We start from the raw sequence: 23,637 nt of genomic DNA, 5'->3' as shown, positions 1-23,637 counted from the left end.
TATATGAATAAGAGGCAGAAGAGAAAAACATTACAAATTTTAGTGTATTCAGTGCACAGAAGACAAGATTGTTGATCATTTAGTTTACTACTAAAACTCAGGAAGGAAAGAAGGAAGGAAGTTGAACATGAATTTAAGTACACAATGTAAGTAAATGAAAACTGAAATTCAAAAGTGACAAAGAAGAAGGTATTTTTGCATAAGGAAGAATGGAAAGATACAGTGAGAGGGTGGAGGGAAAGTTGGGTTTGGAATGTGCTCAATGCCCTGCAGAATCATTACTTGTATTACCGCAGTACCCAAAGGCTATGACCATGGTTTGGCTCTGCTGTGCTGGGTACTGTAAAAATACAGGGTTTTTAAAAAGTAAGAGAGCCCCTGTTCAAAGAGTTTAAATTCTAAGGACCTGATCCCGCAAACACTTATTCATGTGCTTAACTCTACTACTGAGAGTTGTTGTTTTGATTTCAATAAGATTACTCAAGGTAGTATAGTTAAATACATGTGTAAAGGTTTGCAGGATTGGGGCTTAAGTTAACACAAGGTACAAGAAGTTATTTGGTAGCCAAGATGTATAGTGGCGGGGGGCGAGGAACGGGGGGGCACACAGCCATCTCAGAACAGGACTGGCAAGTGAGTCAGCAAAGATTTTTCTGTTCAGTTTTGGTCCAAAAGAAGTGTGATAATCTTACAAGGAGAATGGCAATCTCAGAGGTGAAAACTAGAAATAAAGTTGTCACCAAGACTATGCTGAGAGATGCTGCTAGAGGGGCGAAAAGACTGCTGTCTCCAGAACACTGCTGAATAAGGGGAGGTTGGAAACAAAATACTGTAACTGGCAACTGAGAAAAGGTTAAGTGAATATGTATTTTACAGAGAAAGAGAGAGAGAGATTTTTGATACCGGCAATGGTCCAGTAGAAATAGATTGGCAACGGTGGTGAGCAAAAAACAAAGCTATGAGACATAGCATCAGAATGTTTTTTAAAAAGTGAATGGTCTCCCTTCCTTTTCCTTTCAGCTCTATATTTAATATAGCTATACTACCATAATTTTGTGGTCTTTGACAAACCTATTGGAGATTAATATCCAAAATTAACAATACCTTAATTGGAACAAGAAATTAGCAAAATATATAACCTATGACATATTTTGCTACAAGTAGAGCTCAGTCTTGCAACTAGCCTAGCTATGAATTTACATAAATTCTGAGATTTGGGAACCAAAAGGAGACTGTCTTGCACTTGTAGAATGTAAAAAAAAAAAAAAATTTGAAGGGAAAAACTTGACTGCCAGATGAAGCAGACAACAGCAACACACAGCTCTTTTCTGTTCAATTATTTCAGTCAGTTTTGACTAGTAGCTAGTCACTGAACCCGACTGAACAAACTGGTATTCTTTTTAAAGGAACTGTGTTAGTCTTGTGGTTCTACTGTCATTGCACAGAGCAGGAAGGTAGAGCGTCTAATTATGGGCCACTAAAGAAATTGTTTATTAGGAAGGCAAAGCTCGCCTTTTCAATTTAAAAGAAAGGAGAAAAATTAGAGAATAAAACAAGAGTTAATACACCACACTTACTTCCTGTTCAGAATACTGTCATTTATTCTCTCTCGTGCACATGCTCAGGTAGAGTTGTGCACACTGACAGAGCAAAAATATCACACCAAATAGCTGTAGTTTTGGAAAGACAACCCAAATTAAATCAAGGTTTAAAAACCACCCAGAACACCCCCCAATGTCAACTAGTTCCTGAAACTTTTTAATTCAGTGTTAAAGTTCCTTTAAAAAAAAATCTAGCAATACAGTCTTAAAAAGCATCCTTTTTTATATAATAATAAAGGAACTCATGGCATATAAGAGATTTTTAATATCTGGCTTTTGTCATTTTTGCAATCTTTTCAAGCAAGCGCAAAAGGGTATTGGCCTCAGCACAAGTTCCACTCACATACTGCCCTCAAGTCAAGCATGAAATACTCACTATTTACCAGAGCCAGATACAAGATTTATTCTTTCAAATTAGTACAGCTATACATGCTGGACCAGACACTTGAAGTCGTCCAGAAGAGTTGACTAAGGCCATGTCTACACTAGTACTTATGTCAGCAAAACTTTTGTCGCTCAGGATTGAGGGAAAAAACACCCCTCTAAGTGACATGAGTTTCACCAGCATAAGTAATAGTGTGCACAGTGGTATGTCAGCGGGAGAGCTTCTCCCACTAACATAGCTACTGCCGCTTGTTAGAGGCGATTTAATTATGTTGACAGGAGAGCTCTCTCTCATTGGCATAGAGTGACTACACAAGAGATCTTACAGCAGTACAGCTGTGCTGCTGTAAGCTCTCTAGAGTAGATATAGCCTATATCAGACGTCATAAAAGCCTAAGGGAAATGGTCAGCTTATTAGACTCTACAAAATCATCCAAAGTTTACAGTTCAATTTCATTCCAGTTCAACAAATGAAACTTCAGGGATAGTGCCCAGAGGGGAAGACCTAGAGATAATTTTCTCAGGTATCCAGAAAAACTCTTCAGCAGGCATGTCAATATCAATCAGATTCCATCTATAATAATACCTCAGTCAATAAGTCTCACTCTTGACCATATACTTAAAGAGCACCTCCAGTCTTTCTTCCAGCACCAGTGAGTTTTTCCTTTTAAAGCCCATTGTTGAAAACTGAGATTTTGATACTCCAAATCCTTGTGATCCATGCTGAAGAGGAACCCTGAGGACCTGCTCCAGAACGAGCATATTACTCATAAAATAAACAAATGAGGACCAACCCACAGAGAGTTTTACAATCTCTGCGAACAATTCCTTCAGCTGCAACTGAGAAGGATATTCAGTTCCATCACTGCAATGGTTAGACATACTAACCTAGGAGTAAGGAACATACCAAAAAAGAAAGCCTGTTCTGACAGCAAACCACTTCCACCAACCACCTCAGTTTCTCCAACTTAAAGTGGATAATTATATTTCCCTTCCTTTGTAAAGCAGTTTGAGAGGTATGAATGAAAGGCACTATTCTAGTATTTTTAGCTAACCATGGTTGGAAAGGAAATTAAACTGAATATTCTAGAGGGCACTGAGCACTGGTCTCAGAATGGGACTAAACAGCCAGTGCTTCAAAAAGTCTTTGAGCGCTAGGACAGTTGCAGCCTGTGCCATGCTACAGGAAATCCAGTCAATCTGATATTCTTAGAGAAGGCTCATTATCCCCCTTCTCATTTGACATCCAGATGTAAAGGGACATGTTCTCATCTTAAATCTGCATGGAAGTGAATGTTCTTTCATGTTATATTAGCAGTACTCAGTTTTACAGATTAAGAGTTTTATTAACTACTTTACAACTTTCATCTTTAGTTTTTTCTGTCAGTCACAAAATTATTTTATTCCTAAAACTGCCATCTGCTGCAATGAGAAATATTTGAGCTACAAAAAAAAATAATCAATGTGAGTACACAGTATATACCTATGCCAACATTTCAGGATCATCTTCCTGAAAGAGCATGTGAAATGTGTCCCATAATTTTTTCAGGAGGTTGGTTTCTGAATTTAAAACTTAGAAAAGTTTCTGAACTGGCACCAGTCCATACTCCAAATATGTGAATTGTGGTACTATCTTCCTGAGCAGAAAGATTATCCACTACACCCATATGTGCTACAATATGTAGACAAGACCTAACTTTTTGAAGTAGGGGTCTTTGTTCTTTATTCAGTCTTTACTCTGCATTACTTAGCTTTTATCAGTTTAAACTCATCCACTCTGGCGGCTACCCTGAGAAGAGGCCTTTCGCAGGGGAGAGAGAATTAATTCTACGTTCACTCAAGGAAGTGCTTGGCTCCAGAAAGTGGGTTTTTTTAATGTCTGCATGATTTATTAAATAAATAAAAGAGGAGAGAAAAGAGTGTTTTAAGAGCTCTTAAATCTTGTATGTGGTGATTTCCATCTTCTCCTACAAGTGACTCAGATCAAGGACTTGAGGACATCTTCCTTATCCCTCATAGTCTGAAAAATTAGGGGCTTCTAATATGTAACAAACAGTATGCAGAATCCACTCTGTGGACTATTTCCTTCAGGAACCAAAACAAAACCCTCTCTGCCCAATGTCCGAGCACTGGTTCTTGTCATATTTGTTTGTTCCTACCGTACAACGACTAAGTCAGGGCAGACCAGGGTGAATAAAAATCAGTGATTTTTTTTTTATCAGATTATTTTTTTTGACAAAATGCTTTTTTAGGGAAAAACCTGTCTAAAGATAGTTTTAATTAAGCTACATTACAGCTCAAAGTTCTCTCATCATGGAATAGGGATTATAAATTATAGTTCTATAGTATGAGACAATATATTCATGTAATGTTTAAGAAAAGTTTTGTAAATGAGTTCCAATAGTTCATGGATTAGGGACGCAGTCTGATTGGGTTCCAGGAACTTCTGTAAAGATTAGTTAGATAAATCTTTCTATCTACCCAATGGGACTCAGTGCTCAGTCTAGAAGATACCATCAGAGATGCTTAGTTTTGCAGTTCTCAAACATGCTTGTTAATAGAAAAAATGTTTTTAAAATAAAATAACTATATAGAGGTGACAAATAACAGACCTCAACCATATTGTCCCTCTGCAAATCTGTGTACACAGAGTCAATCCCTTATCTCTCTCTAAAAGTGCAAAGTTTCAAAAAGTTCAATGAATAGAAGATTGTTGGGGGCGGAACAGATCTGGACAAGGAGAAGAAGTCTAGAGATAAATGTGAGAAGGGAGGGACAAGCAGTAGAAACAAAAGTGAAACTGTTTGGGCAGCATATTCCAGTCTAGAGGTCTTTCCAGTCTAGAGGTCTTTCTGAGTGTAGACTTCATTGATTTGAGATCTTCCATACCAGAAAACCTATAATGGCAGCAGGCCGTAAAAGAGACCCAGTTTGGGAATAAGAACCTTTCAAGAAATACTGTCTGTGTTTGTTGATGATGTTTTAAGGAAAGTCACACCAGTGAACTGGTGGAAGTCACTTAAGCAGTTGGATTCAGAGACTGTTGAAGTGATAATCTCACTTTTAACAGCAGCAGCTTCTTCTGCCGGCGTAGAAAGAATATTTTCTTCCTTTGGACTAATTCATTCCAAACTGAGAAATCGTTTGGGACCTGAAAAAGCAGGAAAGCTTGTTTTTCCTTTCCAGACTATGAACAAACAGGAAAATGAAGCTGAAGATGACTGAGTTAGCTGCAGAAGCCAATATTTTAAATTTCTCATGTTGACCTGGCTGACATAGTCTATTTAATTTTTGTGGGGTTTTTTTTTTAATATTTTATTTTAACAAAAACAAACCTGATTTTAAAAAAACTCAAATGTTTAACTAAATTCAAAAATTCATATGCTTGTTTTGTTAAAATATTATATGTTTGCTGTTGAAGAAAAAAAATCCAGAATACATAACATTGTTTTAGACATTTAAATTGTTTTATTTAACTGTCTGGTGATGTTCTCCTCCTAATACAGCATCGCAAGAAAATCCTCCAAATATTGATGCTTAACCTGTTGAACTGGAGATAGTTCACCTCCCAATGACTTCATAAATATCTGCTTCAATTATCTTTGGTAAATGAAATAACCAAATAATCATTCATTTTCTGATATAGCTGTGAAGCTAATCTGAAAAGATTTCAAAATAAATCACTTAAAAAATGGATAGTGTGTACCTTCTACAAATGAAACCTACATCTATCTCTGACTTGTGAAGAATATGTATTAAGATTATAACAACCAACAAGAATGCACTTCTATGAAGAAATCCAAGGTTAAATCGAGTCTTCCTGACTAGTGATTTAAATCGTGATTTAAATCAAATCCACCCTGGAGCAGACATGAGAAGCAACTGGTTGTGGTCACACAACATCTTGCATTTCCCCTAGCTACTTCATCAGTCACCCTGCTCTGCCTCATTGCATGTTAATGGTGGATCAAGAAATCCTAAGGGCAAACAATTCCCAAAATGACTTCTACCAAAGGAGACTTACTATTGCTTTCAAGGGGCCTGATCCAAGGTCATTAGAGCAGGGGTTCTCACAACAAATTTTTTCATGGCCTCAGGGTGCAGCCACCAACTCTTGCTGGTGGCTGCACTGACACTTTTTCCTAAAATACTTACTTAATTTTAGGAAAAACAAATAAATATGCACATATACATGTCCAAATCATGGTAATTTATTTATGTAGGGTTTTTTTTTGTTTTTTTTTGCAGACTCAATAATAAAAGTAATATACAGTTGTGTCTGTTCCTTACTGGACCTAAACAGAATAGAAACACAAATAAGATGCTCTGCATGTTTTGCTTTTTTTGGTTGTTTTTTTTTAAAAAGACGTGTTAGCTAGTAAATCTGCTACTGTGAAAAGTGATATTTGTATATTTGTTAATATCAATTTTCACAGCAGACTTACTCAGCCCCAGCAAGCTGGGGGACAAATTAAGCCCTAGATGGGGAGGAGGGAGGGAGGGAGGGAGGCAGGCAAGGCGGGCCAGGGGCGATGGGAGGGTGAGCCAGGGTTGGAGTCTGAAGCCCTGCGGCTGGGGGATGGAGTCCACCGCCACACGGCCAGAGCCTGCCGCCCACCAACTCAGGGCCGAAGTCCAAGCCCCACCACCCCCACGAACATGGGGAACTCACACTGGTTGCCTGCTCCTACGTGTTTGTGGTTCCAGAAAACAGCAAGGACCAGCTCCTGCTGGTGGCCCTGGGGAGGGATGGCTGCTTTGCCCTTCCCCACTCATCACCCAGGAGGCTGCGGTCACAAGAAAAGCCCCTGGTGGATGCATTTGAGAAACATGGCATTGGAGTCAGTAGAAGTATTTCCACTCACTTCAATGAGCTTTGAATAAGGCACTAGGTCTTTCTTCCCAAGCAGGGAACTACACATAGCCTTGATACTCAAGCTATCAAGAAAAAAAATAGTAAAATCATTCAAGTGGATCACATTACACTGTATTTCTACGTAAGGATGAGGCAGATGAAGAAGCGCTAAGTTGTTCTTGGAAATTCACCTTCTTTCCACTCTGAAATTCAAATAAATGCCTCATGGCACTCTTGATACCTTGAGACAGGGAAAATTAGGATTCCTACCAAGCCATCTTTACAAATCGTTGTTTTCAGATCTCCCTCTTAAAATAAATCAACAGGGCCCACAGCCATCAAAGCCTATGGTAGACCTCTCGCATTTGTCCAAAGAGCTACCGAGTCTCATATCACCCGTCAGGGTTCCTTCCCACTCTGAACTCTAGGATACAGATGTGGGGACCTGCATGAAAGACCCCCTAAGCTTATTCTTACTAGCTTAGGTTAAAAACTTCCCCAAGGTACAAACTTTGCCTTGTCCTTGAACAGTATGCTGCCACCACCAAGCGTTTTAAACAAAGAACAGGGAAAGAGCGCACTTGGAGATGTCTTCCACCAAAATATCCCCCCAAGCCCTACACCCCCTTTCCTGGGGAAGGCTTGATAAGAATCCTCACCAATTGGTACAGATGAACACAGACCCCCTTGGATTTTAAGAACAATGAAAAATCAATCAGGTTCTTAAAAGAAGAATCACCTCTGTAAAATCAGGATGGAAAATACTTTACAGGGTATTCAGATTCAAAACACAGAGGATCCCCCTCTGGGCAAAACCTTAAAGTTACAGAAAACAGGAATAAACCTCCCTCTTTAACACAGGGAAAACTCACATAAAACAAAAGAAACTAATCCGCCTTGCCTGGCTTACCTAAACTGGTTGCAATATTGGAGACTTAGATTAGGATGGGTTGGAGAAGATGGATTTTTGTCTGGCCTCTCTCAGTCCCAAGCAAGAACAACCACGTAAAACAAAGAGCACAAACAAAACCTTCTCCCACCAACCTAGATTTGAAAGTATCTTGTCCCCTTATTGGTCCTTTGGGTCAGATGCCAGCCAGGTTAGCTGAGCTTCTTTACCCTTTACAGGTAACAGGATGTTACCTCTGGCCAGGAGGGATTTTATAGCACTGTATACAGAAAGGTGGTTACCCTTCCCTTTATATTTATGACAACCCCTAATTCCTGATCCCTAGTTCAAAGATGAACTGCAAATCAAATAGCTATTTTGATTTTGTCCTTTAAGGCTTCTTTATGATATGAAGACTTCTTCATTCATTTTTTAATATAAAGAACAAGACGAAATTAAAAGTAGCAGGTTCTGATCTCTGCTTCTGTGTGTCAGCAAGATCTTTGGAGCGAAAAAGATCAGGGATGTTGTGTCAGACTAAAACTCAAGACATTAAAGTTGGAAAGAGTCATTATACCCCAAGCAAGAGCAATTTCATGATCTAACCACCATGAACATTAGAGTCCAAACTAGACCACTTCCCCAGTATTGCTTTCCATGGTTTGCAGTATAACCACCTTTGGTTATGCCAGTGAAAGGAATGACTAAACATTATTCAGATTTCACTATGTTAGGAACTATAAAAAAAACTATGATATCAAATGAAGTGAAAAATCAGAGTTCTTGGCTTCACAGTCCGGTATTTTCAACATCCTTCAGTAACGCCCTTCTGACCTCCCTTAAATGTTTTAAAAACTTTTGTCCTGAAAACAAATGAAAAAATTACTCTATTTATTATTCCAGGTGGAAAGCAACCATGAGTTATCTGATACCACCTCTGCTAGTACAATCTTATTCCTAAGAATGAAATGCTCTAGCTAAGTATAACTTTGGAAGAGGTTTCTGACTAGATAAGGGATACATATTAACTTTATACTTGTGCCCAGTGGAAAAGAGAGAACTAGATTACAAGACACGAATTCTGTAAAGTTTGCTAGCTAAAGTTTAATGTCGCCTCTTAGGAAATCACCTACGTTCTATGTGGTTAGCTAGGATTAAAAGCGGATAAACACTTTTTGGGGTTTAAAAAGCAAGCTTCTTCCACAGTCTTTGTATTCTTGTTGAGTGTGCAACCACCAGTCTGAAGCATATTCTTAATGCTAATTTGGCTTTCGCAGTGGAAAAAACAGACCATATATGATGTCATTAGCAATGTAGTAAAAACAAAACAAACAGAGATGTTAAAAAAAAAAAAAAGCTGTAAAATGAAGTAACATGTCAAAATACAGCGAAGAATGGCATCTGAAATGTGAAGTTGTCACAGCTACCAAACAGTATCCTGAATCTAACACATTTTCTAACTCAGGTAAACAATATTTTAGTCATCACATTGCGATTCATTGTTTTCACTGTAGATGTCAGTCGCAAATTTCCTTAATTAAACCATGTACAACTGCTCTATTTACTTGCTGGTGTCAGTATTTTTTTTGTTATGATTGCAATAACATATCCAGTCTCTCTCCTGCTGAGAAATTTTCCTCTGAGCTAAAACCTGGCACAAATACTGAATGCAACAATGCTTTATTTTTTCCTTCCCAACTTGTAATAGCAGTACAGTTTTCAGTGTGCAGACTAGTTCAAAGGTACCCTTTGCTACCACTTATCTGAACATTATCAAAAAATATTGGTAAAGGTGCATGCAGTGAACTGTACCTCATACTCGCCACATTCAGAAGGTGTATCCTTGTGTATAGCCATCTGATACTTGGCAAATAAAGTAGCTGACTGGCTGAAGGATGATTTGAACTGTGGGTCTTCAAAGGAGACAGGTACTAACCTCACCTTCAGAGCAAGGAAAATACAAGCAAAATATTTAAATGCATCTTATCAGATTATATGCTCCTGAAGGTAAGGCTAGTGGAAGATCTCCTCAAAGCAATTTCAAAGCCGCAGCCATTAGCATCATATCTTAAATGGGGTAAGGCAAGTATACCCCATAACCTGAAAGGAGTGTGATATTAAAGTATTATAGATATTTTAAATTAGATTTTATATAAGGCTGTCATACTGCAAGTACTAATTTATTCTGCCCTCTTATCCTTGGGTAATACAAACAGAACAAAATAACAGACATTTTATTTTGACTGCATAGTTCAGAGTGTGGTTGAAAGTCTTCTTTTTAGAGGCACATCCCTAATACTTGCTGCCTAGGTTCCCCTCCCACCCCTGCCCCAGTTTTTGCTTTGCTTCACAGAGAAATAATATACCAGGCAAGTTTAACTATTACATGAGGTCCATTCATTGTGTGAAATAGTGACAACATGTAATTTAGCTAGAATGTATTGTTTTCTTTTAAACTGTTTTAAACTGTAAGTAGCAAAGAGCTTTATACGAACTCCAGTAAAAGCTCAACAGGCAATTTTTGCATGTGATAATTATTGCACACACATTTTGGTTCATATTATGCTTGCCTTCCTCATGTAAAGACTCACATCTAAGTCAATGAAACTCTACTTCAGGATTTACCCCTCTGAAATGCTGAATATGTATATGGTGGTCCTCATATTAGTATCTGAGTGCCTCCCATGGTCCACCTCTCCTACTCCCCTATGGCTTTCCTGTATAGTTCTTCCAAATGTTCTGAATCATGCCCATGATTTCTTCATTTTTTTGTCTGCAATAAAGTTTAAATATTTGTGGCACCTACAATAAGATACCAAAAAACAGCTTGCACTTCCAGGATGTTGGTTTGGTTTAATTCACTATTCCCTTGATTTTACATGCTTCCATTAGAGTTACATGTATATAATGGATATAAAGTCCACATTTGTTTCTCACAGAATCCATCCAAGACCTATGAAATGGAGGGGAAGTTGAGGTTTTGCATAAAATTATACTTGGCCTTCTGACCTGACTTATGGTTGGTTTATCAGGTGGGTCCTTGTGAATAGCCATCTGGTAACGTTTATAGACCTGGTAAGATTCCTGAAATGTGGCTTTGAACTGGCAACTTGGTGGAGATGATCTCACTACCCTCACCTTCAGAAGAAGTTAAAGACAGATTCATTATTGCAATATCACATAATTACATACATAAATAAAAGCTGATGAAAGATATCACAATCAGAGAAATTCTGACTTTCAGCAAAACAGATCACACTTAAAAGTCTAATTAATAAATCAGGCTTCAACCTTTCAATTTTTTTCAGGTGTGTGTTAGCTAAAAAATTCTACCATGTAACAGATAAATAAAGAAGGTTTTCTTTTATTCTCAGTGCATGAAACTTGAGTTTTTCTAAGTATTAATTTTAAGGTAATTAAGCCCTTATATTAGAAATATACAAATATTGTTCAAAAAAACTAATAAGCCAATGAGTGAAATGCAAGACACTAACTGATCTCCATAATTTAAAAATGTGTTTTTACTGCAATCTCACATCATGCTGAAAAAATGCTAGATGCACTTAAGTCTTGGAAGTCTGAACTCTATACATTTTGGAGGAAGTTCACTACTGTGGTGATGACAGGAGAACAGTTAGACCTTTTCCTAATTAAAAGGAAAAGAAGAGAGGAATCATACAATCACAGGAATCATAAAAATGTAGGACTGGAAGGGACCTGGACAGGTCCTCTAGTCTAGTTCTCTACACCAAAGCAGGATTAAATATTATCTAGACCATGGGTTCTCAACCATTTTTCTTTCTGAGGCCAACCCATAGCCCAGTTGTGCTACAACAACTGTTTTTCTATATATAAAAGCCAGGGCTGATGTTATGGGGTAACAAGCAGGGCAATTGCTCGGGCTTCAGCTTTCCACCCTGGGCCCCAGCAAGTCTAACACTAGCCTTGCTTGATGGACCACCTGAAACCTGCTTGCAGCCCAGCCCACCCCCCCCCCCCCGAGAACCGCTGACCTAGACCACCCCAATTAGTGTTTGCCTAACCTTTTCTTAAAAGCTTCCAATGATGGAAATTCCACATCCTCCCTAGGTAATTTGTTCCTGTGCTTACTACCCTTACAGTTAAGAAGGTTTCCTAATGTCTAACCGAAATCTCCCTTGCTGCAATTTAAGCCCATTACTTCTTGTCCTGTCCTGTCCTCATTTTGTTGCTCTCCTCTGGACTTTGTCCAATTTGTCCACATTTTTCCCCAACTGTGGTTCCCAGAACTGGACACAGTACTATAGCTGAGGCCTTATCAGTGCTGAGTGGAAGAATTACTTCTCTTATCTTACTTCGAAACATGCCTGCAAAAACATCCCAGAATGATATTTGCTTTTTTTGCAACAGTATTACATTGTTAACTCATATTTAGTTTGTGGTCCCCATTATAACCCCAGCTCCTTTTCTCCAGTACTCTTTCCTAGGTAATCATTTCTCATTTTCTGTTCCCATTTCCTACCTGTTAGTTGCCTCAGGAATCGTAATTTACTATAGAGTTACAACAGCAGGCATCCGCATGACCAATGAAAAGTAATAACTGGAAATTTTAGTTTATAGTGAAAATGGTTGCTTCCTAGATTAAAAAAAGTAATATCATATAGACAACCTCATCTTCATCCCGTATCTTCAGACATATTTAAGGCTGTATTCAATATCAAGGACAGCTTGGAAACAATATAATTTCCAGTTCTGGGGAGGTTCTGCTGTTGCCTATAAAATCCACCATGACCCATGAAAACTCATGGAATCACTCTTCGACAATTGTGCTGACTCCCTCCTGCAAATCCTCCTAAACTCTTGGCCCCCTTCCACAAGCCTGGTATCTTCTGGTCAACTATCCCTCCTTCCTTCTTAATACATAAGTTCTCTCCTACTCTCCTGTAACTTAACTGTACCAGAAAACCTGGAAGAATGAGCCAGGCCTGTGGGGTTTTTCTTTATTTTTGTATTATTATTATTTAGGCTGTACAAATCAAGCCATTATTTTCCACCACTGGTGATCTTTTCAACCTATTAGCACAAAAGCACTATATTTCTCAACTTCAGTCAATATTATGAACACTACTGCCCATGGTGGTCAATAAATACCAGGCTCTAGTTTATAGAAGAGGCAAGAAAGTCTTCAATAAACTATTCTCTGTCTCATATTCCAGGAACGTTTGTCCAATTTAAAAATAAACAAAAAGCTTAGAAAGTTCTCAAAACTCAGACTTGCCAGCCAGTAGCCAGTATATTACTAATTCTTTTGTAACTCATTTAACAGACAACTAAATGTATTGACTGCCATTAAGAAAAAAATTATACATGCAAAGCTTGATGACCTGCTATAAATCATTTCAGACATACGTTTATAGGAAAGAGTTTTGTACTATGCCTTTTCAATTCAGTTGTAAGAACAGGTTTTATTTTCCTATTAGGTTCATCATCATAGACAGTTAAATATGTATATGCTTTAGAAATTTATATTGCATTTTTCTCTCCATAACACTCAACTAATTCTAATTCTTTCATTTGTAAACTGATTTTATACACCATGATTCACAGTATTTGGTTAAATGTAGGATTCTCAGCAGTAAGAGCCCATGATTGTAAGAGTCAGAGTGCCCTCTAGAGGCCAAGCAAGGCTCACCTTTGTTTTCTCATTCATAAGATTTCAAGGGGAAATTTTTAAACAATAGCTAGGCAATTTATGAGCACACGGTTCTAAATAATTTAGGTACTTTTGAAAATCTCCCTGATAATGTATATTTTATAGCAAAATATATTTTCAAAAGCTGAAAAATTAAGCGCTGGAAATGTAAATAGTATTTATCATTGCTCCAGTGCTTTTATTTTAAAAGTGAGCCTTTTCCACTTCAGATGTTTTCACTAGTCTTTTCTTTGAAAGTTGCTTCTAACGGTAGAAATGATTTCTCTTATGTATGTGCATAAAAATAATTCAATAGCAATGTAACTGACAATACCTCTAACTGATGTGCGGCATCATCAGGTAAGGAGACAAAAATGAAGTCTTCAATGGACTTAGGTTGATTCGCTTTAGATTTAGAGTTTTGAGAGTGTAAAACCTGAGGCTCCACTTGACTTGGAGAGCCTTCAAGTGTGTGTGTCTGGTTCTGAAGAAGCTTGTGCAATTTTCTTTCCTTCCGAATGGCCTTAGCTTTTCGACAGGGCGGCTTGCTCAAATCAGCCCCTTTTCCTAGATGGACATAAAGAATTAAACAACAAGGTTATATCACAGATAGCTATTACATGAAAGGTGGGACAGAAGAGAGTTGGTTACAAAAAATACTTTTACAAAAGATATAATTTTTTTAATAGCATGATGTTATTTAGCATTTACACAGCACTCTTTTCCACGTTCAAAACATTTTGCAGCCATTAGCTAGGATCCCACATGCCTTAAGGCAAGCCAGACCTAAACTGCAGCAAGATCATTCCTTTCATGGCATCTGATATGGCAAACTAAAAATCCTATGGTAGCTTCACTTAAATTAAAATTTGAGATTTTTAAATGAATTAAACAAAAATACAATCATTACGGTAGCCCTCATTCATTTTGACATTAAATTCAATTTTACATTGTATCCTGAACTCAGTTTTCAATATGCTGCATATTTTTGTCTAAATGAATAGCTGTATCATATAAATTATACAGGATTTTAGCTGCTGAGTAGGAAATGGGATGTTTGGCATGGCAGTCAGTTTGAAATCAGAGATAAACACAGTAGGTGGGTGTTTCAGCTAAAATGCTCAGCCAATAAAACAGTTGGTTTCAGAATTAATGCTCCACTGAGACAAATGGGCAGAGCTACTGTTTCATGCTTTCTACAGACTTAGGAGGATAATCTAGTTATACTCATTCATTCACATTTTTATGCTTACATTCACAACTACAAGGACTAAAATACCCTATTTATTTTAAATGAAAGCTTAAATTCTGTAGCAAAGTTATATTATAAATGATGGATTTAGTGGTGGCAGAAGTGCAAAATAAACAAGGCCCTGACAATAGCCCCATGATGCAAATATCATTCCCTGTTTCGAGATGGAGAAACTGAGGTAAATAGTTAAAGGTCTTGGCCTAGACCTTAAGTCAGTTTCAGAGTCAAGGATACAAATCAAGACTTCCCAATTCCCGACACACACTGTGCTTAAATCACTACCACATCTATCCACAAACAAAGGCCAGCTCCTATTTAGTTGCATTGTGTAAAGCAGTCCTATATCCAAGCAATTAAAAGGATCACCTTGAGGCACTGGAAGGACCTGTCACCACCAACAGCGAATTGATATATTGCATTAGCAACGCAGAGGGCAACCTGACAGAATCATGCACAGGACGCAAAGTAGAATGGATTTATTTCACACAGCCTGAAAACCCTTTGCTACATATATATAGTCATTGCCAATAGCTCTAATATGCAGAGCAGAGAAGAATTAAAGGCCAGATAAGTGTGTAGTCTGAAATACGACCTAGCTTGCCTACTTTTAAAAAGGTTTAAATAACTATATTGCCACCCCATCATCATCAGTATTTTGAATGTGCATATTTTTATGTCGGCTCTTATTGGTTACTTCTTATGGTTGGTTGTGAAATATTATTATTTTTTTTTTAAAGAAGACAAATGTATAAGAGGAACATGTATGGGAAAGAGTCATTAGTGATAGCTTAAAGATTATCGGACCATATATAATTTAACACAAGTGAGAAAAGACTATATGGTGCTTCACTATTACAAACTGATCACTAATACTGAGTAAAATTTTCAGAAGTGCATAACTGACTTTGGAGTTTAATTCTCATTTTCAGAAGTGGCTGACTTAAAAATGACTTTCAATGGGACTTACAAAGCTCTTAAGTGCCCTAATCACTTTGAGAATGAGACTTCACTGTTCTTCAAAATGTTACTGTCTGAATATATTCCTATAACTCTAAATTATGAAAACAAGAACTGTACAACAGTATGTATAATTTCACAGTATTTTCTCATATTTCCATTTCTAGCATTTCCATTTATTTCAGAAGCAAATAAATATTCCAAATATCAGTCTTATCTTATTTAAGTCACATTAGAAACAGTATACTGTATAGAAGACACTTGGTACAATATTTTACAACAGGTCTCTCTAGAAAATACAGCATTTTGGTATTCTAGTATTTATGTAATTTACAAGATCTGAAAAAACAACCAGCCACTCTCCCTTCCATTTTATTAAAATTATTTTCTTATTTAGCAAATGAAAATAGCACATCAGCTGTAATATATATTATACTGCTTTAAAACAAGTTAATATATTCTTGGCTTTGTTGTAAAAATCTCACTTACTGTATTTTTAGACATATCATATTTAAATTCAGGGTTTTTTTTACTTACCGAAGAAACGTCTAATACTATATGCTTTACAAACAGTGAGCTTTTCTTTTAAAAAATAATCAAAACTTTTAAAATTTTCCAACCATACACAGGCTTTGTGCCTGTAAAAACACTTGAAGTAAGACTCATATTGGAGTACCGATGTCAAATAGTTAAAATGGAAAAATCTCACACCTATTAATTACGCCTTTAAGAAAGCATATTCATTTTTAGACCTTTGATAGAATGCAGAACATTACATGTATTCATGCAAGTCACGGTTATTAATTCAAAAAGTGTATTCTTAGATTTCACTGGACCCATCATGCTGCAGGAAACGCACCAACACATTGCTTATAATAATTAAAACTCTCCTGATATTTACTGAGATGGGATAATGTAATTTTTCTCCTGCTTTTCACTAAAAAGGTATTAAAGTATTTCAGTACTTAAAAATCAATATTTGCTATATTAATCATTGTTTAAAGCAGCTAATTTATGACTAGACTCACTGAATTCCTGTTCACCTTCAAATTCTGTGGCTTTCTTTCCCAATGACACCTTTTCTAAACATTCAGATATGTCACTTTCCTATCTTGCATGAAGCTGAACTAAATGTCTGAGTTTAAATAAACTATAACAGGCCTATTTCCATTTCTAGTATGAGACACAATCATTTAAATTTATGCATACTCCTCTGATCCAGAGGTACAACGGGTGCACTTGGTAAAATCATATATATGGAATGATGCACAGAAACAAATGAAGAGAAAGTCTCCCTTTGCAGAAATGGCTCTGCTGGAAAGAAAAACCAGAAAAATGCTTGAGTCCTGACCCCTTATTAGAATTTTGCTGATTTTCATGGTTGACAGAGAGTCTAAAACCAGTAGCTACATGCTACAGATAAACAGTCTTTCATGAACAAATGTTGAATGTACATAAATTAAGGCAATACAACTTATAATTTTCCCTTTTGTTCATTAAAAAATAATGGGTGCTGAATACTTCCATAACCTAAAGGTTTAAGAATTAACTCACTACTCTGTACCCAAGCTCTACAGATCTGGTACAATGATAAACAGGCTTGGTCAAAAAATTTCCATTAAGTCGCGTTATTGTTTTATTGTGGGTGGTAGTAGTTGTTGTGTTATTATGGTTTTTGATGAAGTCCCATTACGTATACTGGAGAAAACATCAGACTTAGAAAAAGATAATTGGAGAAAATATTCCAGTCTTCTAAATCTGTTATTTTCTTTACTTAGCTTCATTGGCCAAGATATTGAATCTTTCAAAAGTGACTGATCCTTCAAGTCAGAAGTAATATTTTGGCCTTGGTCCAAGACTAAAATCTGTAGTCTCATTTCGCTTGCTTTTATACAACAAAATGAACTCAGAACGTAAGGAACTGTAATCTTCCATTTTATCATTCATTTTATAAGTATCATATTGACAATGAAGCAAAAGCTATCAGTGTTAGAACACAAGATATGGGGAATATCAAGAGTTGGAAAATTAACATTGATTTCATCCAGTTCGAAAAAAGGACAGCTATTTCCTATGCTTTCCTCATAAGAGCACTTAAACAAACAAAATGTTTAACAAAACATCCTTAAATAAGTTGTATATAGGATTGGTTAAAGAATTGTTTTACAATATGTTAGGATTGATTAGAAAATTGTTTAGTAATATTTTAGTAAAATGATTGGTTAAGGGAAAGCTAAGCAAGACTCAAGTTGCACTATATTAACTGTGGTACAAAAGGAAGTTCTTGGAAACCAATTCCAAGACAGCCCCAAGATCATAGCTGGCAGCCCTCAACACCCTGCCAATGACACCATGCACAAGCTGGAGTCCCCCAGATGACCTGTTCTTGACTGGCCATCAAGAAAAGTTCATCTGCCTTTTTGGGAGTGGTGAGTATTGTAGGTTTAGCGTGTGTATTGTTTTGGTGATTGTTAATAAATAGAGCTTAAGTAGGATATTACTGTGTAAGGCTCTTTCACTGGTAAAAGATGTTCTAAACCTGCAAAAGATTAAGCCCTGAGTCCACAGGGAATAGGTCCTGAGCCCACAGAGGAGTAGAGCCTGGAGCCCTTGGAGGAGTAAAGTTAGGTGCCTAATCTAATGCTACTTAACCAGGTAATAAAGTTACACCTGTCCAATATCAGGTACATCAAGACTCAACACTGTGCGGAACCAGAGATGGACGGGCTAATGTCTTGACACACACAGGCTTTGCTCTCCAAGGTGCGATACCTGGTGCAGAGGCTCTAGCACAACCAGGGCTCTTCAGGGGAAGCTCAATACAGGGGTAACTGGGTAACATTTTATGGACTGCTATTCAAGAGGACAGGCTAGATGATCTAATGGTCCTTTCTGACCTTTAAATGTGTGAATAAATCTGTGGTGATGTTGCCTCAGCTCTACTAGAATACAAGGAAGCACCTAGGGAAGATATGGGGAGGAGGAGGGAGACAAGAGGAAGACACAGACGAGATATCACATAGGAGCAGGTGATCTACCCATGGTCACCCACCCCTAAGTTAGTCTTTTCACCAGCAAACCTGTTTCATCAGACCGGGGTGTGGGGGGGGGGGGTGCCTCAGGAGCAGAGGTACCATACTGCATTCCTGAGGTAGCTTCTTCCAGTGGCAAGCCTGCCATGATTCACCAGAAGGGTTCTAGTCTAATGGACTTGAGCAGTGACCACTACAGGTGGGAGGGTGAAGACTTCCCAAGGACCTTGGGAAGAGGCACGACTGGCCAATAAGCGGGAGGTTGTAACTGCTACACCCCAACACCACTCCTGCTCTCTTCCTCTGCAATTCCGGCCAATGCAATGAAAAGAATGTAAGTGATCATCCTTATTGTTCAGTTAACTAACATTTTTGTTTAGGAGAATAATACTTTTCATCTAGAGATCTCAAAGCACTCGACAAAGATAAGTAAGCATCATTATACCCATTTGACAGATTGGGAAACCACAAAGATTGTGACTTGCCCAAGGTCCTAGAAGAAATCAGCAGAAGAGTTTAAAATTTTCATGATACTCTTGAAGAGTTTTTTGAGCATCTAGCCTGTCCTCAGCATCTGTTTAATCTCACATTTCTGCTGTAAATTACACAAACAATATATTAGCAAAGGAATAAATACATTGGTTTAACTTTTTTTTATATAAATATTCAAACCTTTTTTCCTTATGAAAATATGCAGAAACAGACCACTTATTCTGTAGGACAATGACCTGTTTATGTAATGAGGTTTTTATTTCTACATAAACAAATTTTATCATGGAAAACGTCAACTTTTTTCCAAGGCAAAAACTAAACATCTCTCAATCTGGAAAGTTTTAAACTAGAAGTAACCTTTAACACTTACTACATCTAAAACATTGCAGGTATACTGAATAAGATTTGGGTGTGTTTGTAACTCACTTTTATATTTTATTTAAAGCCTTCCAAAAAGGAAAAGGACAACACTGGAAATTTCTGTTTCTAAAATATGTGCTTAATTTTGAAATAATGAATACAAACAATACATTTCAAACTTTCTCTGCATCTATATTGTTTAAAAAGTGTCACACAATGTTATTCTTCACACAAATTGAGGACTCTACCTCGACTTTAAAACAAGGCAATTTATACTAATCTTTACTCATGGCTGTCATCTGCTGTCAATTTCCATGCATCCAATGAAGTGAGCTGTAGCTCACGAAAGCTTATGCTCAAATAAATGTGTTAGTCTCTAAGGTGCCACCAGTACTCCTTTTCAATTTCCATTTAGTTTGCATTCAAGGTCTAGGAAAACAGTTTACATAGTTAATGGCAAAGCTTTGTCTTTTTAACAGTTTGTTTGTTTTGTTTTTTGGTAAAAATGTCCACAAGGGGGTAGAAAAGTATTTAACTTTTTAAAAAATGTAATCACCATATTCTAACAAGCCTTTAGAAATCTGGGACCAGATTTACAGAAGTGCCCAACAAGCAGCTTTCCCAATGCTCTTGCTGTGTACTTTTACAAGAAGTCTGGCTCTTTCATTTAGGTGCTTAAATGGATATTGTGTTGTTGAAAATCTGTCACTCGCTGGGTGAGCCTTTGCTAGGAAAAAAAATGTGTATTCTTAGTTTATCTCACGTTAGCCAGACACTAACTAATGTAAGAAATAATTCATGAAGAGAAAGTGGTTTGTAGTTTTCACACGTTTGCAAGTAAAGCTAACCTCTAGGGTCCCCCATAGTCCGTATACTTACCTGCCAACATGTGTGAAAACTACAAACTGCCCTGTCTTTCTTCACAAGGGTTTCACCCAGTATAGTTAGAATGTGCTCACTAACAGGGGGTAAGAACACACTCTTTTTTCTAATAAAGACAATCCATTGGGGGGGGGGAGCGTTGATCATTTTAGAAAACCTAGTACATGAGCTATAAATTGCCTGGCTCCGCTGCCACAGTAAGCAATATCACAGCTCCCATAAGCAGAAGAGTTTAGAATGGAAGGACTCCTGTTCAAGTTATTCCTTTAGAATGCTCAATTGGTAGTATTTTGCTTTGGGTTTTTTTTTTGTTTGTTTGTTTGTTTGGGTTTTCTTTTTAGGAATAAACATCTCATACTTAGTTTCTGCCGTTAAAGGTGAATATTTTGGAAAACAACAAATCTGAAGGCAGTTGAGAGATTGAACTGTAACTTGTGCGATAAAAATGTAAAACAACCACTAAGTTATGAAAAATGTTAAAAATATCTCCACTATTCTGCTTCTTAATTCCAAAGAAAAACTCTTTGGAGTTAGTGTTAAAGGTTACTTCTAGTTTAAAACTTTCCAGATTGAGAGACGTTTAGTTTTTGCCTTGGAAAAAGTTGACCTTTTCCATTATAAATTTGTTTATATAGAAATAAAAACCTCATTACATAGACAGGTCATTGTCCTACAGAATAAGTAAAATAAGCAAAAATTCCCGTGCAGCGTTTGATACACAAAACCCCCAGCATTGTACAAATGCATGAGTCTTTGGAAGTGTAATGAACTAGAAAACGTCTATTTTTGCTGTATAAAAGAAAAATGGAACTACTACACATACAATTAAAAAAATACATTTTCACTATCTCACATTTTACTATCAAGCAGGGTGGGGGTTTTTAAAATATTTAAGTCTCTCAAAGAAAAATAAGGCTACATCCTAAACACATGAAACAGGCCAAGGGGCACTTCCATAGAGGGTCTTTCCATGGGCTCATGGCCAAGGCAAAGCTATCCTTCTCTGGAGTGCAAAAACACTAGCATTCTGCTTCTGCAGCAAAGTACAGTCCAACTTGTCCTTGGAACAGAAAATAGCAAGTACAACCCTAGGCCATTCAACATATGCAACTGATGTTTTTTTCTGTGTAAGAAACATAGCTCCTAAAAAGAAGAAAATAATTTATAAACGTGCACAAATAAGACAGGCAACTATAACAGAGAAAATAATTTACAGGATAACTAAACATGCCACCTAAAGGAAGATAACCCTTAGCTAACTAGTTTTCATGAATGGAAGTAACTAAGTCCAATTTTTAGACACCAAATTGGTTTTCTATTGCTGCTTATGAGGTGAGATTTATCAATTGCCTATTTGGCTGGAGAGCCTAGATGACGCTCAAAGCTTCCATGAACTGGCAGCCATAGAAACTAGCAACCATGGACATAAATACACCTCTACCCCGACATAACGCGGGCTCGCATACAATGCGGTAAAGCTCCGACACGTTGCTCTGAGCAGCGTGTTAAGGGTGCCAGGCTGGGGCCGAGGGGTTGGATAAGGGGCAGAGGGTCTCCGGGGCGGTCAGGGGCTCCCCCCCCCGCCAGGTCTGGGAGGCAGGAACTGGGGGGGAGGGCACTTTTGTGGGCTCCACAGTCCCAGAGTGGCCCAGGGGATTAGCGGGGGGCCAGGAGCAGCCCACTCCACTTCCCTCGCCCTGGCCCCAGCCGTGTCGCTGGAGGGAGGGGGCTTGGGGGAAGGGATCCCCCCTGCACTCACCGGAGGTGGCGGAAGCCCGGCCCCAACCCGCTCCACTCCGTCAGCTCCCAGCTGCAGCACTCCGCTTCCCGCCGCAGGTGAGTGCGGGGGCATCCTTTCCCCCAACCTCCCCACACTCACCGGTGGCGGGAAGCAGAGTGCCGTGGCTTGGAGGTGGCGGAGTGGAGCGGGCTGGGGCCATGTTGCGCCGCTTCCCGCCACTGCCGGTGAGTGCCTGTCAGGGGACGGGTGTGGATAGGGGTCGGAGCAGTCAGGGGACAGGGGGGTTGGGTAGGGTGTGAGGTCCTGGAGGCAATTAGGGACAGGGGGGGTTTCTGGAGGGGGTGGTCAGGGAACAAGGAACGGGGGGTCACAGCAAGCTCGACATAACGCGGTGAGATTTTGTGTCTCCCAAAGACCATGTTATATCGGGGTAGAGGTGCACCTGCTGGATGGCTCCAATGAACTGAACAAAATGAACTGGGCAAAATATTGGGAGCATTAAAAAGTCATGCAATATGCACCATATCTTGATTTACAGACTGTAGTTTCCTGGGCAACTGAGGGCATATGAAAGAAAGAGAAACAGCCCTAGGTTTACCAGCCAAGGTATAACACTCTAACAAAACAATCTGAAGGGAAAAATAATGGGGGGAGAGGCAAATAAAGAAACTTTGGCTACCTGGCTTGGGTGTTGTATGAACAAGTTTAGCTGAATCCGATCTTTCACTAGATCCTGCACTGTCTTTATCTGCACATGTCTGGGGAGGCTCTGACTCCACTTCTTTTTTCAGTTCCTCCTCTGCGTTATCTTCAGTCTCAACCCTCTCCGTCTCCTCCACATTCAGAGGTTTCAGTTCAGATTGACTGACATCAGATTCATTTTTTAATACAAAACTGCAAGCAACAGCATCCTCCCTGTGGGAATCCATAGGTTCTTCTGTAACTAAGATAGATGACAAACTGTCAATGCAAGACAGGCAATCCAGATTCATACCACACCAGGGTTATTATATTAAGATTCATTTGCATCCAAATCATTTAGAAACTACAACAGCTAGCAAGAATGCAGCTAGTTATGATCTTGACACAAGCAATGTTAGAGTATCAAGATAGGAAACAGTATCGTTTAAAAAAGGACGGCAGTGGGTGTAATTGTCTTTGGCTTGTATAAACATATCACTGGATTTTTATCCAACGCTTGAAGAGACAGTCCACTTAAAAATCACTTCCAAATTTTTTTTTTAACCTTTTAATGTCACAGGTAAAGCCCTATTTGAATTGTGGGATGACTGTCAAAAAATTGCAGCCGAGTTGCAGACAAGCCATGGAAAATTGCAGAAAAGTAATAACGGACCTAAATAAAGTCCATTATCACTTTTCTACGATTTTCTGCTGTCAGCTGCCTGAGGCTGAGAGCGGGAGGCTCCCGCTGTCAGCCACTGGGGCTGAGAGTGAGGGCCCAGGGCTCCCTGGACTCCCAGCGTCAGTCCCACACACGTCAGGCTCCCACTGTCAAAACTG

At 38.3% G+C, this 23,637-nt stretch overlaps 1 protein-coding gene across 7 annotated transcripts in view; it reads right to left on the bottom strand.

The window, feature by feature from the left end:
* ATE1 (arginyltransferase 1) overlaps positions 1-23,637 on the bottom strand; it is a 182,316-nt gene that overhangs the window by 147,779 nt on the left and 10,900 nt on the right. For 2 of the 7 annotated variants that reach the window (XM_048856322.2, XM_048856318.2), the window contains exons 5-7: positions 22,796-23,059; positions 13,735-13,967; positions 10,739-10,867 (exon numbers count right to left, since the gene is read on the bottom strand). In XM_048856322.2, the coding sequence (XP_048712279.2) occupies positions 10,739-10,867; positions 13,735-13,967; positions 22,796-23,059 (626 nt within the window). Of the gene's footprint in view, positions 1-9,541; positions 9,671-10,738; positions 10,868-13,734; positions 13,968-22,795; positions 23,060-23,637 lie in introns of all 7 variants that reach the window. The other 5 variants (XM_048856321.2, XM_048856319.2, XM_075131044.1 and 2 more) reach the window with 3 other exon arrangements.

This window comes from Caretta caretta, chromosome 7 (genome assembly GCF_965140235.1).
Source record: "Caretta caretta isolate rCarCar2 chromosome 7, rCarCar1.hap1, whole genome shotgun sequence".
NCBI lineage: Eukaryota > Metazoa > Chordata > Testudines > Cheloniidae > Caretta > Caretta caretta.
This window is presented reverse-complemented; position numbering and strand designations above follow the sequence as displayed.